At 24.6% G+C, this 17393-nt stretch overlaps 2 protein-coding genes across 2 annotated transcripts; both read right to left on the bottom strand.

Annotated features, from left to right (window-relative positions):
• Positions 1–474: 474 nt before the first annotated feature.
• Positions 475–2608, bottom strand: LOC145840763 (kelch-like protein 35). Its single transcript, XM_082948091.1, has 2 exons — positions 2374–2608; positions 475–1865 (listed from the first exon to the last, which is right to left on the bottom strand). Exons 1-2 carry the CDS (start codon positions 2606–2608, stop codon positions 475–477), a joined length of 1626 nt encoding a protein of 541 aa, XP_082804217.1.
• Positions 2609–5138: 2530 nt separating this feature from the next.
• On the bottom strand, positions 5139–16316 carry LOC145840762 (kelch-like protein 28). The gene is made up of 3 exons (XM_082948090.1): positions 16185–16316; positions 14570–15555; positions 5139–5208 (listed from the first exon to the last, which is right to left on the bottom strand). Exons 1-3 carry the CDS (start codon positions 16314–16316, stop codon positions 5139–5141), a joined length of 1188 nt encoding a protein of 395 aa, XP_082804216.1.
• Between the last annotated feature and the right edge of the window lie 1077 nt (positions 16317–17393).

Below are 17393 nucleotides of genomic sequence, written 5' to 3'. Positions count from 1 at the left end.
CAATAATGTTTATAAATCGTTGATTTTAGAAAATGTATTTGGTGTAAAACATATTAAACAAATTAAGTATTTACGGTTAAATAACGTAATTGAAGTAGAAAACAAATTGTTATATATATAAAGAATCGTTTAATATAGTGCACCTTTTAATTTAGTTTAATATAGTTTAATAACCTATTCAAAAAAGAAAATGTTTGTATAAGCAAATATTTGAGCAGGATTTGTTTAAAACTACGATATATTTCGCTCTAGCTCTAAAAAAAAACAAACCTGAAAGGCTATAATATTTTTTATAAAATAGTCATCTTTAAATCTCGAAATAATACTATAAGTTTCTTCTATTTTTTTAATATTCTATTCAGTATCTAAAACACGTTTAAATAGTAGATATTAACAAAACTGAAGCAATGAATGTTAACAAAAATGTATTTAATATTTTTTACTGAGTTTTACTAAAAACTTCTCTTAAAGGTTTCAGAAACATTTCACCAATGTAAAAAATTCTATATTTTCTGTTGATTTACATGTTTTTACTGACCATTCATTGTTTATAACATCGTAGGTTTTGACTTCACTGTTTTTCTGAAAAACTAAAATCTTACTGCCAATTGTAATCACTCCAGAAGGGTCAAATACATTAAACCCAGAATCTAATGTAGGCTGTTTTAACAAAGTAAACTTATTAATGGTTGAATCAAAAACTTCACAGCTGTTTGTAGAAAATCCACCAATTACAAACAATTTGTTTTTTACTGCAACTGATTTGTGACCACCTCTTTCATCAATCATATTAGGCATGCTTTCCCAGGTATTTCCAACATGGTCATATGCTTCAACAGTGTTTAACCTGTTATCGTTAGAACTTCCACCAGATACTACAATTCTTCCTTCAAATACCGAGCAAGCTGAAAAAATTCTAGCGGTATTCATTTTAAATACTTCTTTCCATTTCAGACTCGTTGCATTAAACTGAAAACAAGTTGATGTTTCGTGGATTCCTATAGCACTATTTATACGGCCGCCAATGATATAAACATTATCCATAAAAGAACAAGCAGAAAAAAATTTACGATCATCTATCATGTTAATTACATTCTCCCAAGTTTTGGTATCTGGGGAGTATTTTTCAATTAATCTTACAATATTTCCTTCATAGTCCATGCCACCAAACACATATATTTCACCTTTAATACAAACTGCTGCAAAAAAGCATCTGGCTTCTTTCATGTGTGGCAAAATGTTGACTTCACTAAAACTTTTTGCATAAATTAGTTTGACATGATTGGAAACGTTTTTTAGTTTAACATTTTCACCTCCACAAACTAATATGTTAAAATTAGCTTGGTCGCAGTACCTTGTAGAGTTTAATAGTTGTTTATTGTTAAAAACAGCTTTAATAACATTACTACATTCAGGATGCTTTGATGACACACAGTCTAAAATTTGTTTTAATGCAGGAGCTGATAGAAGTGAAAATCTAACCTTAGACAAAAAATGTTTTGCATACTTCCTACGTTCAGTTACGTCATAACACAACCAGCTATCTGCTGCATCAAATATTTGCAGTTCTGAGTCAATGTTTAAACCACTGCTTGAAAGTATCTTTCCGATATAGATTAAATCTAACTCTAGAAAATTATCAGAATCAGCTATCATTGGAAAACATCGCTCTATAAGACTCATGGAAATTTCAATTGATTTTGAAAGTTTGAAAATATTCGATAAGCAATATATTACTAAACTATTTTCTATATCAGTTTTGGACATCATAGTTTTCTGTATTTTATCATCTTCAAAATCGTTAAGTAAAACTTTGCTAAACTTCATTGATGTCACAAGATCATCGTTCTCCAAAATATTGTTTTCTGTAAAGATTGAAAGTAAAATAATAAGAAAATTGTATATCAGATATTGCGTAGCATAAAAATCTATATCAAGCTTTTAGAGAGTTCACAAAAAGGGCAATAGCACCCCTTTTGGTTTTTTTTTATTATCAGGAAAACGACTTATAAAGGGAAAAAGCTTAAATAAATAATAAACTGATAAAAACGGTTATCTGATATTATTATGTTATTATTATGGACCAATATTATTTTAAAAGATTTTTCATAGTGGGTGACAAATAAAACAATTTTCAGTAAGTATAGTTTAGCCTTAAACTTTTTATAATTGGTAATAAATAATTTAATTTTTAATTTGGAAAAATCTAGCTGATAAAATTATATTTTTTATTATAAAACATATTACAATTTTTAACATTACTCTAAATAAAAATGAAGTAAACAACTGTACAGCTTTTAAAACTAAAATATGAGATACTTAGTTTTTATCTAGATAAAATACCTAATAGTATACAATTAAAAAAATTTAAACCTTGTTGTCTAATGTCTATGATTTTATCTAACATTTTTCTACCAAGTATTTCAAAAGCTTTTTTCTTGTTCAACATAACGAACTCAGGGCAGTTTTGGTTAACAGGACTTGTTAGCGACTTGAATATATTTTCTCTGGCAAGTTGGAGTCTTGTTTTTTTTCTACCTGGTAATTCAATGAAACATTTTGCTTCTTTAGCTGATTTTTGAATATTTCTTTTCTGATTTTTAGCCATTTTAAAAGTTTAATTTTTTGTTTAACCTATAAGTTAAACCTATAAAAAATTGATTATAACTATAAATATCTCACTTAAAAAAAAAGGTAAGGAAAAAAATTCAATTATATAACAGGGTTTTCCAAAGGTCGATATCATTTAAGAAACTTAGAAGGCCATAGTTGCAAAAGGAACGCCACAAAGCGACAGTATAAAACTTACTCTAGATATTCTGGAACTGATGATGCAAAGCAACCAAAAAGATCTTATGAGTTTATAAAAGTAAATTTTGAGAAATTATGTCTGAAGGGGCCAAAGCTTTTTTAAGTGTTAAAGGTTTTTTTAGGTGTTGTTGTAAAGCAAAATAACATTATTCATAAGTAGTAATTTTAACATGTTAATGTATCATTGATATTAAACCAAGTATATTTAGAAATTCAAAAAAAAAGTGTTCATTAACTTAAATTAAAACAATTTATATTCTTCTCTGCGTCTAACCATGAATAAGATTATTTTTTACTACCTCTTACAAGTGCAGCTAAATTTAATTACTACTTAAAATTTAAATGAAATGATTATATATTTTTCATTTATTAATACATTACTCTTGTGGTGAAAAAAATAATCAACTATCACACATTGATAATAAATATATTTGATGTTTATCATGCGAATTTATATTTACTTGAGTTTGTCTCAAAGCACATGGGGATCTATTCTAGAGGAAACGAGTCAAATATTTATGAAGGGAGATTTTTGCACTAGGATAAAAAAAATTATATAAAAAAAATGTTAAAAAAACTAAAAATTGATTCACATATAATTTAATAATAAAACAAACAAAATAAAATAAAGTTACAGTCTTATGCTAAGGGTAAGTGATAGTAAATAATAAAAGAACAATAAGCTATTAAAGTAATTATTAAAAAATACAACAAAAAAAAAATAAAATAAATTAAAAAGTAAAAAACACAAAAATAAAAAAACAAATACACACCGAATATGATCGTAAAAAATAAAAATAAAATATATATAAAAATAAAAAAATAAAAAACAAAAAAAAAATTTTAAGTTATAAAATAAGTTACTGACCTTGAGAAAGGGTTAGGGGTTTTAGTGAAAGTGATAACTTTAATGAAAATAAATAAGAAGCATACAAAAAAAACTAATTTAAAACATTTCAACTCGAGCAAAATTGACAGTGTGAAAAAATGTTATAGTGCAAAAATGTCCCTTGGTGCAAAAGTGACTCTTCGTGTGAAAATGTCTTAATGCAATAGTGTCTTTATACAAATTTGACACCTAAAAATTCTAGGGTTTAATACTGAATAAAAAACACCTATTTTATTGTTAAGTCTACTCGATTCGAAGTAAATAAAAATTATTTAAAGACAATCTAAAAAACAATATATAGACAACTTTAAATTTTATATTTGAGTTCGAGTAGCTGTTTAGAAATATACTTACAAAAATATAGCAGCTAAAACCACTAGACTCACACAATACTACAATTTTGGGAAAAGGTATTTATTATAAAGTTTAAGAAAATATCTTGCAGTTAACTAAAAGAAAACATGAGTGAAAATTTATCAAAGCCAAAGCATTGATAAACGAATTCTGTGCGACAAGCTCAAACAAAATCAAAATTGTATGATCAACAACAAACTCCACTATCAAATACACTAATAAGCCCCTGACTTAATATAATACTTACAGAGTAGCGGCTAAACCTTGAAACCTGTAAAAACCTGGAATCTGTTAATTTAGGCAAAATAGTCTTGAACTTGAGAAATTTTGAACAAATATGACTAAAAACCTAGAATTTTAAACAATATTAAATGTTAAGTAGTAAAATTCGACTTGACACAAAAAAGCAGCATGTCATCATCAAAGTTTTTCTTTATAAAAACACATTTAAAATAGCACTTTTTAACGTTGTTATAATACTTAACACAGTATTTAACCTTAAACTTGACTTTAAATTTAAAATGTACTAAAAATGTGTTATTTCCAAACTTTGAAAGAATTCATAAAATATAGTGGCTAGCCTGTACTTACATTAAGGCCTGCCATTTTTATTTTCACATTGTTTTAAAAACTAAAGACTAGAAAAAATTTAACTTAAAAATAAATACTAATAGTAACATAACTATACTAGTCAGACTTACTATATAAATAATTTTATTCATGGTTAAATGTGGAGAAAATTGCATAGTGCTTTTAGTTAACTTGTAAGTAAACTAAACAACAAAAAAAGATTTATTCTTTCTACTTATACTTAATTTTTTTAATTATACTTTTACATATTTAAAATAAATATGACAAGTGTGAAACATGCTGTTAAACTTTCTAATGAAAACTAATTAAAAAAAAAGTTTAGTTTTCTTAAGATTAAGTTTTTCTGCTTAAGAAAATTAACAATGTTTGAAAAATATTTCTTTATAAAATATTGATTTAATATATAAATTATTAAATAGGTGTATACTTTTGGTGTGGTGCTAAAAAGAATGAACTTTATATACTTTTTGTATTAAAACAAAGGGTACAGACGTCAATATAGACCAGGGTTTCCAAAAGTCGGCCAAGTTGGGGCAATGAGCAGCATAATGGCCAATGTGGGCCTGAGAAACTTTTATATAAAGATTAACTGTACATAAATCAATAACAAATAAAATACATAATTGATTTTACTCTTTATTAGTAGTATGTTTTACAAATAAAGCTAACTAAAACCAACTAAAACTATTTGAATAAAATTTTTAGAAATCTAAAATAAGTCAGTTTCTAAGAAACAGACATTTTTAATAAAATTTAGTAGGTTTAAAGTATTACTGCTTTAAATGTGTTTTTTATTAAATCAAAATTATGAAGAAAAAGTTTTTCTAATCTTGGTTTTTTGTGTCATATCTTTTTCTTAACTTTATATATAAATAATTTTTTATAACACCAGGCTTATCCAGGTTTTTTTTTTCTATAAGTTTCTCACATTTTAAGATCTTTTAGGTTATTTGACCAATTTTTTTAGAAATCCAAGTTTGTGAAGGATTACAGGTTTTTGGCAACCCTGCAAATAATAAAGTGAAACTTTTACTAAGTTAAATAATTAGCTCAAAAGCATTGCTAGCATAACTAAATAAATTATAATAATGCAATGGTTTAAAACTAAAACCTCCAGTCTTATTTCAAAATTGTTCAATTATAGTTACCTATTTTTAACTACATTTAGCAACTTCAAAAAAACAAATTTAAGGGTTGCCAAAGATCAAGCTAAGAAAAGTTTCATAAATATCCTGACCTTTTCCAAACTTTTTACTAAAACTTTGCTGAATTTTCTATTTCCCAATCAAAACTTATTCTAAAATACATAATCAAACACTTATAGCTATCTAAAGCTTTTAATCTTAATTTTAAACAGGTTATAACAAAAGTTTTTTGCTGAATTCAATCTCCTAACTTCTATTACATCACTTGAACAATCTGTATATGACTAATGTGTTTTCAATAAACAGCTCTATCAGTTAAGTATAGTCAGACTTAGCATAAAAGTTTTAAAATAAACTGGAAGGTAATATATATGCATATCTTAAAATAAAAATCTGAAATATTTAAATGAAATCCTTGAATCAAAAATCAATCAAATATGAATATACTTAAGTAAGTGTAAAAAAATACAAAAAAAAGTAAGCTATATATCTGTTATATAACAGTTTTCCTCTCATAATTTAGTCTCTAGTCAACAAAAAAAATTACTCTTATATTTTTAAAACCTAAATATTTTATAAGAATAAAAATACGTTAACTTATCATGGAATGTAGCTGTCGTATAAATTGTAATTCAAGTTTAATCAACCGAAAAATCAGAAAGACGTACAATATACACATAAGCTTGTTACATAAAATACTAAACTTAGTGCTTAATTATATAGTACATAATTGTTTACTTAGACAAAAAATCTTTGATTCCAAATATCTGCAAGATAAACTGTGTGTTTATATCACAGTATAAATATGGACGTGTCCTTGCCAATATTTATAAATACAAATAAGCATACAAAACTACCTATTCAAGTAGGGTAGTTGTCTAATACATCAATAAATATATTTTGCAGTTTAATAAAGGACAGGGTTGCCACTCGTTTTTCAAAATTTTATTCAGGATTTCAAAATTTTCTCCAGGTTATTAAAAGTGTACATTTTTGGGGCTAATTTTAGTTTGAAGTTTAGTTTAAGGTAAGAAGCTGTGTTAAAAGTATAAAAACATTGAAAAGATAGTTCAAAGCTACTTTAAATGTGGATTTTTAATGAAAAAAATTTTAATGAAGACAAAAATTTTTATCTATGTAATGGAATTTTTTTTTTTCAATTCAAAATTTTAATATTGAAAATGTAAAAATTGTTCAAAAATCCTAGTTTTTCAAGGTTCTATTCCAGGTAAAGTGACAACCCTGAAAGAATATTTTATTAATATATACCTGATGAAGGCATAGAAATTAAATGATTTTGTAAAGTTAAAGGAAAGTGTTGCAGTTTTGGTCTGACAAAAGAAATTTGTCAGACCAAAATTTGTCAGAATATTTAATTTTATTTTTTAATTTTATTAAATTTCCTGATTTTTCCTGACTTTTTTTCAAAAATCCTAATTAGTTACTGATTTTTGTCTTTTATTTTTAGTTTTTCCTAACTTTTCCTGATTTTCTGATTTTTCCTGACCTTGTTGCAGCCCTGAAATTCACAAAAAAATGTTATATATTTTTTAATACATATAAATAAATGAAGTTTTGGATTATCGTCATGTATTTCAATTTAGATCTTAAATACACTTTTATAAATATTTAAACCAAAATTAAGAGTTTTTTTTTGTCATACATTTTTTTACTAAAAACAATACAGCTAATACTAAAAAATTTAGCTTAAAAAATAACAACAATAGTCTTTATAAACTGTTTATTGTTATAAAATTGTAAGACACAATAAGCACAGCAACATTCTTAAGTACTAGTATAGAGATTTATTCAATTAAAAAAAACAGTCAGATATTTAAATATACAGCTAAGTTTAAATTATTTTTTATAGGGATTACACATCTAATTAAAGTAGCTCAACAACTATTTAACAGTTTTTAAACCTAATACAGAAAAAAATACAAAGATTTATTTATAAAAGTCATTTATTCTTTTTTACAAATTTAACTTTGTAATAAGTAGTTAAACAAATTATTAATGACCTCAAATGTTAAATTTTTCCATATTATAAGTTCCGCTTGATTACACTTAAAGACATTCAAGTTTCAAATGCCAGCAATACAAAATTTGAGTGTGAAATTGTTGCAACCTGGTCAAAAACAATTACTAGATAGTTTATTCATTTATACATAAATTTTTCAAACCTCATGTAAACTATTTTAGATTATTGCTTTTAAAGTAAAATTGTTGTTCAAGCTGTGAACAAGTGGATATTTTTCCATAAATCTCACCTCTCAATCAGCAGCACTTGATTTCAATATATATCTTACCAAATGTTGTTCAATGATTGCACCAAAGTATGTTTAAACTTTACAGGTTGACTGTTGAGCTAGATATCTTACTATGTTAGATATCTAGATATCTTACTATCCATACACTCAGGATGCTCATGATCATTAATTACCTCAAGATAACACAGGACATTTGAAATTTTGAAAATATCAGTTTTTTATACTTTTTATAAGGATTTAAAAAACTTTAGAAAGACTAAGGACAGCTTCTAAGACATATGAATGTTGTCACTAGTTACCAAAAGTGTGGTGTAATTCTAGCGGTTGTAGGCGCAATAGCTATATTTCTATGAAAAAATTACTCAACATTCACTCAAGCATAACATTTTAACTAAATACAACTAAATTTTCGAAAACTGACTTTTTTGATGTTATGTAGAATTTTTTTTTAAATTGTAATTCTTAACTGCTCACTATATTTGACTAGACTGCTTTACTTAACTATCTAATTTTTTTAGTGATGTTTTATATTACATATTATTAAGATTTAATAAAACAACTTTTCTTTATATTTTCCATATAAAAAAGACTAGGCATCTTATGCCAATATTTTTAAAATTTTACTTAAGAATCTTAAATACTAAGTTTTTTATTTTTTTAAAGTAAAGTGTTGTTCTTTAAATGATTTTTTTTAATAACAAAATTTATTTCTATTTAAACAGTAATCACAGTTACTGACTACATTTTCACCAAACATTTTTATTAGCAGTTTATAACATAAAATAAAACCTAAGCTGTAATTTGTTTCATTTTTTGTGTCCTAGTTGAAACTAGGAAGTTTAACTTTTGATAATATGCTTTTCTATCTATATTATGAAGATATATATGAAATATTAGTTGAACAATTAATATGAAAAAAATTTAAAATAAAAAACTTTTTCATAACTGTTAAGCTCACTATATTAAATTTATTTATTTTAAGTTTTTTACTTACTAATTGTTCAACTAATATTTAAACATATATCTTCATATTATAGATAGAAATCAAAAATTAAACTTCATAATTTCAATTACGATAAAAAAATTAATACAATTTACATCTTAGGTTTTATTTTATGTTATTAAGTGCTTAAAAAAATTGCTAGTTTAAAATGTAGTCAGTAACTTTATTATTGTTTAAAAAAAATATGTAGCAATAAATGTTATTATTAAAATGAAATAATTTTATGAACAAACACTTCACTTTAAACAAATAAAAAAACTTAGTATTTAAAATCCTTAAATAAAATTTGAAAATTTTGGCATAAAATGCTAGTGTTTTTATTTGAAGAATATAAAGAAAAGTTATTTTATTAAATCTTTGTAACATGTAAGATAGAGTATCATTAAAAAATTAAATTGTCAAGTAATAAGTTTTATAATTTTTAAGAAATTGTAAAACATCACAATCAAGCTAAGTTTTGAATGTCAAATTGTTGAAATTTTTGATAGTTTTGTAACAAAAATCTTCAGATAAATTTTATAGAAGTTTGTGTATAAACAAAAACAGTTGTACTTTATAATACTTCTTTTACAGTTTTATTTTCAAAGTGAAAAGTTTTAAATAAATTAAAAATAAACACAAAAATTGCTTATTTTACTCAAACTTGAAGATTTAAATTTAAGTGAAATTTTAGTGAAGCATTAGAAGTTTAAAATATTAAGAATTGTGTTTTAATTTACACATATAAGCATTGCAACTTGTTCATGGTTTAATTCAAGTTGGTCTCACATATATTAGTATTAGATTAGACTAATTAATAATTGCGAAACGATCTTAAGTTTTTGATATCTTAACAAAAGAACATGGTTACTAAAGCGTAACTAAATAAATCATTCTTGCGTTTAAAACACTAACAAAATGGTTGATGAATTTTTAGTAATATTAAAAGAACGATATTGTATTTCTAAGATATAATATATCATAATTGAAAAAAATATATAATTCACAACCTTTTAATTCAAATTTAAATGTTAAATGTGCTTTTGATAGTAATTAATTTAAATTCATTGTATTTCTACTAATATTATTTAGTTAATTAAATATAAAATCAAAAACGAATATATACATTAAACTAAAGAAAAATAAAAATGTTAAATTAAACAAAAAAACCTAACATACTTGTAAAAACTATATTTAAGTAAGTAAGTATATACAAACAGCGATTTTAAAGAAACATTAAATTTATAAAACAATTGTGGTAGCATGATAATTCGATTCTGATATTAAAAAGTTTCACAAGTCTGTGATAATGTAAATTTATCCTCAAAACTACTTGCTAAGTAAGAATCTTAGCTATTTAATTTGTGTTATACATTTCAATAATTTTTCATTAAGAAGTTTAATGGAACAGATAAAAGAACTTATAAAGTTTATATCAAAACATAACAAAGTAAAAGCATAAGAAGTAAAATGAGAAAAACTAAATTGATTATAAACGGTAAAGTAATTAAAAAAATTAAAAACATATTAATGAATAAAAATAGTGTTACCAATTAGAAAATTATACTTTGAAATCAAGCAGCTTATGTTTGAAGAACTCAATATTTTTATATAAATGTCTATGACTAAGTTTTTAGAGTTTTGCACTCTTTTGCTTGTAACATCTCTGTTACGAGCAAAAGTTTTAGAATTGCGTTTCCGTTATTAATAATAGTTTAAATAAGAGCTTGTTTGCGCTAAAAATGGTCAATACATAATATCTAACTATTTAAATAAAATTTATGATATATATTATTTAGTCTACTTAGAGTTTACGGTTTAATTAAACTACACTACTATGCTACTTTATTTTTTTACAGTAGTATTTTAGATGTAGCCTGTACTGCTCTTTATCTTCCTAAAGCTTATATCCTAAACTATCTACAAAAAAAAAACAATTGAGTATCGTGTTGACATCGTTAAGAAAAACTTTAATTGTTGATTAACTTATTAGTTTGAATTTTTATTAGTATTGTAATTACTTAACACAAACTCATCAACAAATTTTGTGACGCATCAGATGAAAACTTTTAGTTTATTATAAAATACACCAATTAAATTATAAGTTACCTTACTTCTGTTTAATCTTTTACTTTTTTATTTGGTAATTTGAAAAGTCTTTATTAATAAAACTTTAGTCATTATGTTAGCTTTGTAAATAATTAGTTTGCTGAAAATAGAATATCTTATAACCACAAAATTTAAAAAATGTATTTTATGTTATCTATACTTTAGAACAATCTATATTTTTGGACAAATATTTTTTAGAATAATTTATGCATCATCTATAAAGAACAATAAGTTTAATTAAACCAACCAATAAACTAAATGTATTGTAGTCGCAAACGTTCATTTCAAAAATAAATTTGTATAAGTTTTTATTTGTATTCAAGCACTAGACGAACGAAATGACATATTTTAAGCGGAAAAAAGTGCTTGGTAGATGTTCAGAACTAAACAGAAAGCAGCTTCTTTGACTACATAAGTATAAATTTTCAACTTTAAGTTCTTACTTAAAAATTTTTAAATAGTTTTATAATTTGTTATTAAAATATACTAGTAACTTAACAAATTTGCTGCGCACAACTAACAATACTACAACCACTAAGTAACAACAGTCAACATGAGTTTTATAAAAAATATACAATAAATAGTAAAGATTTTAAAAAGTTAACATTAAACTTCTTCACTTCTTAGTAAAATAAATAAAATTGTGACGCTTTTTGCCAGCAAATATTAGAATCATTTCTCAAAATATAAACATGAAAGTTTCTAATAACTTACAAGTAAATTGAGATTTTTATTTATAGGGTTTAAAAATGGCTTATCTAAAAGATTATTTATTTATGACTGTATTTTACCGCTGTAGATATTAAAAAATTATATGCAAAAATCAAAAAACATTTTTTTTTGTATTTGTTTTGTTGAAAAAGAAAATAGATAATTAAAATGTAAGTTTCCTTTAAGAAACAAAAAACATTTTATTCGCCTCTTTAACGCTTTATTTTTTAAATAAAAACGTTCGAAGTTAAAATTTTAATAAAATAACAATAATAAGTACTAGGCTTAACAGTCATAGTTGAAAAATAAATAATAAAAAAAATAATAAACCTTCGAAAAATGTCTACAGTCGAAAGTTAATCTTCGTTCAAAAACGTCTTTATGGGAAAAGAAGCCGTGCAAAGGTGTAAATTCGCGCAAATATAACACCTACCTTTACATCGAGCAAACATCTTTATGGTTCTTTATATTTACATGTCGCGATTGGAGTAAATTATAGTTTGCATTATATATAGCGTCTCTTTTAAACTAAAAGTCGGTGTAACGTATGTTTATGTTTTAACATTAAAGTTAGCTAATCTTAAAATTAGACGTTTATTGTAAAATAAATCATTACCTAGCCACATATTTTCTAATTGGGACAAATAAATCATTTTGAAACGTTTAATAAAACTGATAATCGTTATATTTTAAATGTATTCAAAGCAATTAGTTAAAAAACTCTAAAAAAGCAAGTTATGAAGTAAAATTAATAAATCTATAGAAATTACTATTCTTAAGTCTTTATTATAAATTATACAACAGGTTAAAGCATTTAAAGAGATTTTCAAATAAACAGTAACTGATGTCAATACCTGTGTTATGTTAATTCAACAGAGACGCTTATGAACTATTTCTATAAGCAATATTATTCCTAGTTATCATAGAGTTAAAACAAATATTAATGATTTATGTCTGTCTATCAATTTTTTTATTGTGTTATTCTAGTACAGAGTTCGTCAGGTATTTGATGGTAGCAGAAAAAATTTCGAGAAAATAAGTACTAGCTGACCACATTCGTTGTTTCAATTTTTACTTTTTATAAAATACCAAAAGTATCAAATGAAAATGTCGAACCACCCACGATTTTTTTCCTTATTCACTTCAAATAACATAATATCAAATGTAAACTTGTCGACTAATAAATGCATCCTTCATTCACTAAAATATAACGAAAACATCTTCTTCAAAATTTCTCTATTTGTACTCGTATATTTAAAAGCTTCAAACATAAGCGTGTTTGAACCTACAACTGAGGTTTAAAAACATTAAGGATTATAAGCCTTTATTATACTTTGTTACATAAAAACTCATTTTTTTTACTACTTGTAAACAAGTCTATACAGACTTTATAATTGATACAAAGTAGACTAATGTAGGCTTTAGAAATTACAATAACTTAATCCTGAGTAGTGAATTCTCGACTTAAAACCCTTTTTCTAGTTTGTTGATTATTAGTAAGCTGTATTTTTTACTTAAAAACTTTGAAATACTTACAGCTATAATCTTTTTTAAATAAAAAGTATTTTTTAACTTGAAAGAATTTTGTCATATTTAAGTTTATAAACAAAATTAAAAAATATACTTTTTTGTTTTTTAAAATTAGAAATGAATATTGATAGTTTTAACCAAAAAGCCTTTAGCAAAATTAACATTTTTTAATGCATTTACTGTTTTTTCTACCTTTTATAGCAGCTAAACAAACAAAAAAAATAATTATATGGAATGTTTATTGAACCACAATAAAAAATTCCCAAAATGATTGCCGCGGGGACCAGTTGTACGAAAGAACCTTTCAGGTAATCGAGTCGTACACTATATTGGACTTCGTTTAACGGCTTGTCGAGAAGAAAAAACTCATATACTGCAGATGATGTATTAATCATAAAAAAATCGTCGACATATTATTCATTTTTATTTAAACTTTTTGGTTTTGTAAATTTATGTGTACCTACTAGTATCATTAAAATTTATAAGTCGCTATTTGTGATAAGAATTTTATTTGGTTTGAAAAATAAAAATATTTTTTACGATAAAAAACACATTCGAAGTAAAAAATATATTGTTAAATTTATTAAAGAATCATTTAATATAGCGTACCTTAGATTTAGACAACCAATATATAAAAGATAATAATTTGTATAAATAAGTTTCTGAACAAATTGTGTATAACAAACGTATAAACTTAGCATCAAGCTTACGATAAAAACTAGCCTGAAAGACTACAAAACTTATATATACTTCAATTTTAAATATCAAAAATCTTCGTATATTCATTTCTAGAAAATTTTTTAAATTTCTACTTAGTACCTACAATACGTGCAACATTTGATATCAAAATTTAGAGAAATAAATGACAAAAAATGTGTTTAGTCATTATATACTTAGTTATAATATCTTTCTTTAACGATTTCACAGATATTTCAACACAGAAAACAATCTTATATTTTTTGTTGCTTCACAAATATTTTCGGACCACTCATTGTTATCAAAGTCATAGGTTATGATTTCATTGTATCTATTAAAAACAAAAATCTTACTGCCAACAGTAATCATTTCAGAAGGTTGATATAAATAAATATTAGAAAATTGTTTTAACAGAGTAAACTTATTAGTAGTTGAATCAAAAACTTCACAAGTGTTTGTATAAAATCCACCAAATACAAACAATCTGTTTTTTACTGCAACTGATTTGTGACGATCTCTTTCATTAATCATATTCGGCATTTTTTCCCAGGTATCTCGAACATGATCATATGCTTCAACAGTGTTTAGTCTTGCTAAGTCAAAACTTCCACCAGATACAACAATTCGTCCTTCGAACACAGAGCAAGCCAAATTCTTTCTCACATTGTTCATTGTTGATATTTCTTTCCATTTCAGAATTTTTGTATTTAACTCAAAACAAGTAGCTGTATCGTAGACTCCTATACCATGACCCATACTGCCGCCGATGATATAAATACTATCCATAAAAGAACAAGCAGAAAACAAAATACGATCATCCATCATGTTAATTATATTTTCCCAAGTGTTGGTATTTAGGGAGTACTTTTCAACTGACTTTTTCCGATTTAAGGAATCATTAAAGCTACAAAACACATAAACTTCACCTTTAGTACAAACTGCTCCAAAATAAAATCTTACTTTTCTCATGGTTGGCAAATTATTGACTTCAATAAAATTCTTGGTATCAAGTAATTTAAAATGATTGGGAGCTATGTTTCCGTTAACATTTTCTTTTCCACAAAGTAATATGTTAAAATTAGTTTGGTTGCAGTACCTTGTAAGTTTTTTACAAGTTCTTGTGTCTAATTGTTGTTTTTTGACTAAAACATCTTTAACAATGTCACCACATTCATGATATTTTGTTGATACTCTGTCTAAAATCTGTTTTAATGCAGGAACTGATAAAAGCGGAAGTCGAACTTTAGACAAAAGATCTTTTGCAAACTTCCTACGTTCAGTTATGTCATGACACAACCATCTATCTACTGCATTAAATACTTGCAGTTCTGAGTCAATATTTAAGCCATTGCTTGAAAGTATATTTCTCAAAGAGATAAAGTCTAACTCCAAAAAACTGTCGGAATCACTAATTATTGGAAAACATCGCTCTATAAGGTTCATGGAAGCTTTAGATGAATTTGTTAGCTTTAAAATAAATGATGTACAAAGTGTTACTAAACAATTTTTTATATTGGTTTTGGATATCATAGCTTTGTTTATTTTATTAGCTTCAATCTCGTTTAGTAAAATCTTATGAAGTTTCATTGACGTCACAAGTTCGTTTTCGTCCTTAGTGAAGTTTTCTGCAAATATTATAATTTAAATACTTTTAGTTATATTATTATGTTATCCATACATAAAAAACTTTTATCAAACTTATATCATATTTGATTTCAAACTTTGTTGCCGAAGGAGGTTTCAAAAAATAAGTTTGAAAACCTTTATTCATTCATATAGTTTTTAACTGTTTCATTTAAACTATTGAAGTAGTTTATAAAAAAAATAAATAAAAACAAAAAATATTTCTATTTGAAAAAAATTACAAATTTAAACTTTTATATTGAATTAACTGTGATAAAAAACTTTATAATATTAATATAATCAAGATTTTTTTATTAAATTCTAAAGCTTTAGATTATGAGTGTATAATATAAATATAAAAATAGAAAACCTTGATTCCTTAAGAATTTAATTTTATCAATAACTTTTCCTTTTAATTTTTCAAAAACTTTTTTCTTGTTCAACATAACAAATTCAGGGCAGCTTTGATTCACATTATTTGTTAGCGACTTGAATATATTTTGTCTGGCATCTTCGAAATTTTTTGTAATTCTACTTGGATCTTCCAAGCAGCTTTTTGCTTTTTTGGATGGTTTTTGCGTATCTCGTTCAACATTTTTTGACATTTTTAATGCTATAAAACACTTAAAAATCGAAAAAACAAAAATAAACTTTTAGAAATACAATTTAAATTAAATACATTGAAATGGAAAAGTTTAAGTATAAGTATATATAACTGTGTAAGGGATTCGTAAAGGTTAGGGTCAATTCAGAAATTTAGAAGGCCATAGATGCAAAGGGGGGTGGCGCTGATATAGTAAACGGGACACAAGATATCTATAATGACATAATAATAAAATTTAAATATATATATATTTTTAAATGATGGTGAAGAGAAAGAAATATGTTTTAAATGTATTTAAAGGTTGTTTTGAAGCTTTTACTAAATTATAAGGCCATAGTTTGAAATTTATACTTATTATTCAAAGCTTTGATAAATAAAGGCGTTAAGCGTGCTTAAGGGTAGTTATTTTTTTTTAAATTTTACGGAAATTTTTATGAATCTAATGGTTCTGTCATCTTTGAAAGGAGGACCACAAGGCCATAACTTGAAACTTACACAAAAGTTCTAAAATTGATGATGACAAGCAAAAAAAAATGTTTAGGAGTATTTATTGATAGTACTTTGAGAATATTTGTGAGAGAGAGTTGTTTTTAAGGTTCTTTTAGGTGGTTTTGTAAAGTTAATCAACATAATTCACTATAAAGAGCTGCTAAATATCTTTGCAAATTTTCTTTAATTTTACAAAATTACCTTCAAGTTTTAAAAAGTATATATTTTTGGGTTTATTTATAGTTTCAAGTAAAAGACTTCGTTTAATACTATCATAAAATTAAAAGTTAATTTAAAGTTAGTGATAACTGTTCAAATTCAGGGTTTTTTATGTTTTTGAATTTTTCAAAATTTCCTAAACTCCAGTTTTTTCCAGGTTTTTAGTCAAAATTGTTAAACTCCAAATTTTTGGGCTTTTTAGATTTTATGGCAACTTTTATATAATAAATTTTACTTGAAAATATATCAATAAAAACAATTAAATACATTAAAAAAAAAATCATACTAGAATACTACAAAACTTTGTAATAAAAATGAAATAATTAGCAGTTACATATTATTTTTAACAAAGATATTCATTATTCATCGA

The sequence above is a fragment of the Thalia democratica genome, chromosome 7, assembly GCF_965202585.1.
Source record: "Thalia democratica chromosome 7, ktThaDemo2.hap1.1, whole genome shotgun sequence".
NCBI classification, from domain to species: Eukaryota; Metazoa; Chordata; class Thaliacea; order Salpida; family Salpidae; genus Thalia; species Thalia democratica.
Note: the sequence above shows the minus strand (reverse complement) of the source record. Positions and strands in the feature narration are given on the sequence as shown.